This window comes from Mya arenaria, chromosome 14, assembly GCF_026914265.1.
Source record: "Mya arenaria isolate MELC-2E11 chromosome 14, ASM2691426v1".
In the NCBI taxonomy this organism is placed as follows: domain Eukaryota; kingdom Metazoa; phylum Mollusca; class Bivalvia; order Myida; family Myidae; genus Mya; species Mya arenaria.
In genome coordinates, this window is record NC_069135.1 from 9,336,887 (window position 1) to 9,340,965 (window position 4,079).

General features: G+C 39.6%; 1 protein-coding gene across 1 annotated transcript in view; it reads left to right on the forward strand.

Moving 5' to 3' along the window:
• LOC128217526 (mucin-2-like) overlaps positions 1–2,068 on the forward strand; it is a gene marked incomplete at its 5' end in the record, with an annotated part of 8,512 nt that extends 6,444 nt beyond the window's left edge. Inside the window, 4 exons of the mRNA XM_052924706.1 lie at positions 857–1,158; positions 1,348–1,485; positions 1,602–1,784; positions 1,905–2,068. Of these exons, the coding sequence (XP_052780666.1) occupies positions 857–1,158; positions 1,348–1,485; positions 1,602–1,784; positions 1,905–2,068 (787 nt within the window). The remainder of the gene's footprint in view (positions 1–856; positions 1,159–1,347; positions 1,486–1,601; positions 1,785–1,904) is intronic.
• Between the last annotated feature and the right edge of the window lie 2,011 nt (positions 2,069–4,079).

Consider the following 4,079-nt stretch of genomic DNA (forward strand, 5'->3'; position numbering starts at 1 on the left):
TGTAGCTATTATTTTCTTGTTTTGCACGTCATTTTTCAGCTATGCGCCTTGGGGGGGGGGGGGTTGCTTTTCGGGCGAATGGTGGTTTACCGACGCCGCCGACGAACGCGAGGATCCAAATTCATATTGCTCCTACGTTGCTATGGTGTGGAGATGCGCATGCGTCGTGGACTTGTATGATGATAACGGCCCGACCCTTGGAGGACACTGCGTACACAGTAAAGTTATTGGGCAGTCTTACAAAATAGGGAGCGTATTTAAGGATATTTTACTGATTTTAATTAGTATAGATAATAATGTAAATGGAGTCAGGGGCCATATTCAATATAATTCTTATCCTAATCCTTAGACATGCCCCACTGAATCAATTTATTCCATTGGCCAGTTATTTTCACCGTCCAATCAAAAGACTAGGATTCTAATCTTCAAATTAAGATAAATCTAAGATGGTTATTGAATTCAGACCCAGGGCAAGTTTGTAGAATCTATCTTATCTGCTAAAACTGTCTTTTAATATTCATGGATAATTTTATAAGGTTAACAAAGGCTATTTTTAGTACAGTTGACCGAAAAAGAATACATAAATACATACATAAACATTTTGCTGTAAAGGATACCTTTGCTAGAAATATTAATTTCCCCGAGCCATTAAATACTTATTATTTTCCTATGCCAATAATAATTCATTTCTCCTTTAAAATAATTATTCATTTCCCCGTGCATTTAATTATTATTTTCCTCGTGCAATTAAATATGCATTTCACCGTGTCAGTCTATATTCATTTTCCCGTGCAATTTAATATTTATTTCCCCGTGCGATAAGATATTACTTTCCACGTGTCTGGCAATTACACAGCTATCTCGGAGACTATCACTACTTTCATGTGTCGACAGAGCACATCCATGGGGAGGCCTGCCCGAATGTTGCCATTGATGATGCCAACACCTCCTGTCTCGACCCTAAGGCGAACTGCATTGAGTTCACTGTAACAGCCTCACCGGATGTGCCTGCGGGAACCGCCGTACCAGAAATTGATTCACAGAACGGCACCATGAACTCAGGCGCCTCGACGAAAGGCGAAACTCCTGCAAGACGGCAATACTTCATGTGCGCATGCGTACCAGGTTACGTCCATGTGAATGGAGGGTGCCAAGTTCGTAAGCAGTGTACACATTTATGAAAGGCTAAATGAAAATGTACAGATTCTGATCTCTATTAATGTTAAAGAACGAGATTGCATAGATATAAATTCATACAATAGTATATAAGGATTGTGAATCGTTCCTGCAAATTTTACACAATGAAGTACTAGTATAAATTAAAATGAGATATTTTTCTCTGTTTAGCACCGGAAGTAGGGGGTGCGTGTTCAACAGACGCTGATTGCAGCTCCGTGAATGCTACCTGCTCAGATAACGCGGTGTGTAGCTGCCATGGCGACACACATGTTTTTATAATCGGTGGAAAAAGAACGTGTCGTCAATGTAAGTATCTACCAGTCTCATTTCAGTTTGCGATACAAAATCCACCATTGGCATTATTTCCGCTCTTAAACTTGGCCATGTTTGTATATGTTCATGTGAAATTTCATGTCCTTCAGCCTATGTCCTGGGGGATGTTTGCTACTCCTCAACCAGCGGGTATTTCGACAATAACACAGAGACGTGCGAGCCGCTCTACTCCTTCTGCTACTTGAGCAACGCTGACAATACCTACCGATGTAGATGTAGCCATCTGTACTTCGACGACAACGGCTACGAAAAAGGGGGAAACTGCATTGAAAGTAAGGACAGCGCTCTATTTTATCCTGAATGGTTTTGGGTAAAAATGTGATTTGAAAGATTTATTTTGAAACGTCTACGTTTACATGTGTATTGTCACGTGGTTTTGTTCCCTGCTTCAGCCATTTCTATCGGAGGGGAGTGTCACTTCCTTTCAAACGGTGATAACCGCGCCACCTGCCGCCAAAACAGCGAGTGCCTGTTCAACCCCTGGTCGTCCACGGGCTATACCTGCCAGTGTCCAGAGGGGTATAATTACAGTGGGTCCTACTGCTACTTAAATTAGAATAGCGGATTGCTCTGTATATGCTTCTTATCCAATATGAAATAAAATGACTTCTAAATCCGTTTTTACAACGATTGTGAAACAAGTTGTAACAACATAATAGCAATCAGGGCACGATGTTACTTAATAAGGTGTTTTTGTGTTTTGGGGGAACCGGAGTACCCGGAAGAAATCCACCAGTACAGCAGCTTTGGAACCACAAACCAATGTCAAATGCGCCAAGGCCGGGATTCGAACTCGGGTGAAATTGTCGATGGTAAGAAAGATTGAGAGAAAAGCTGCGATTTCCAGGGAAGTGTTCTAATTTAGTTGGAATTTCTGATTTTATGTCTGCGAATGACGATGACATCAAGGTTGAAAGGTATGTAGGCGTCATGGAATGGTGCATTTTGTAGAGAAAACATATTTTATGTTTCGGCGTCTAAATATTAGTTGCGCAAGACATGTTTCAGCATGGAGGATTCCAAATGATACACGTCGAGTTTCTCCAGATACGATACGGGCTGGTTACAACTGCACTGAAGTATTCCTTCTCTACAACCGTAATTTTGTCCCATACTACGAGGGCTGATCCAGAATTACGTGGACTTCTTACATATTTTCTATATTTTTCGTCTAAATCATTTAAAAATTCATAAATATATAATTCAAAGTGTTCTGCACAGACGAAAAGAATTTAAGGTCTGTAAATTAAATGTATATTGAAAAATTACGGCTTTCAAAATAATGGAAACGCACAGTCGGCGCACGGTCTAAAATTTACGTTTACAACCTTTTTTATCTTTCTATCTCAACATGTTTTACTTCCACGTTTGTCTAGGAAATTCCGCCAATTTACGCTACATATAACGCTGACGTCAAACGAACATACTGTTCAAATTTCTGACGTCATTTCCGTTTAAAAGTCGTTTTTTTTATCTGATTACAAGCACAGTCTTGGATACAATATGGCGTCATCAGACTTTCTAGAAGCGCGAGCGGTGATAAAGTTTTGCGTTGGATTGGGAAAAACACCGACACAGACAATGAAAATGATGACCTAGGCGAAAATGAAACAGCCCGTGTGCCGTTCATTAATCTTCAACTGGCACCAACGCTATAGGGAAGGGCGAGATTCCTTAGACGACAATAAGGGAAGAGGACGAAAGAAAACGAGGGGTACGACGTTAGTGACGTCGGTGAAAAACATATACATATACATATTTCCCCAAGTAGCAGCATGGATATATATGTACATATATATGGGTACTGAACACTTGGGCGGATGAATGTTTTGTACATGATTTCGATAGAGTACCTGTCGAGAGTAAATGAATCAATGCGTTCATACATTGTCATGTTTTCAGCTTTATGCTGGAAATGTGTTCATGTCACGTTCCTGATAATGTTAAGGTGGTGCCTAAATGTGTGTGGTTCCCAACTTGAACAATGGTGTTGTCCATTAGAATAGGTGAATGGAATGGCTTTTAATGATATAATACGTGAATCAGTCTTTAGAGGATTGAAGGACTGTAACCATCGACTAGCCCATATGTTGATTTTTTTTTCAAGATCCGAGTTTAGTGCAATAGAAGCATGGAAATAATTATCGACTTTCATATATAATGTTGTGTCATCAGCCAAGAGTCTTATCTTAGGCTGAATATCTTCAACAATGTCATTGCCATAAATAAGAATAAAAGTGAACCCAGGATGACTCTCTGGGGAACTTCATCTGAAAAATGAATATTATCGGAATGTCCGTATGAAAGGACCACACAATTAAGAATCGAACCATGTTAATAGACGACCTGAAATACCACTTTTGTAATATGAATAAAAGGCAATTGTGCCAGACTCTGTCGAAGACTTTGGATATGTCACAAATAACATTCTTTATGTTCTATTGTTTCCGGAGTAATGGACAACCTAGTTTGACATGTATGGAAATAATAACAACACATGTTTGAATTGAAATAAGGGCGTTTATTCTAGAATGCCGTAAGTTTAAAGTTATTTTTCCATATCTGGA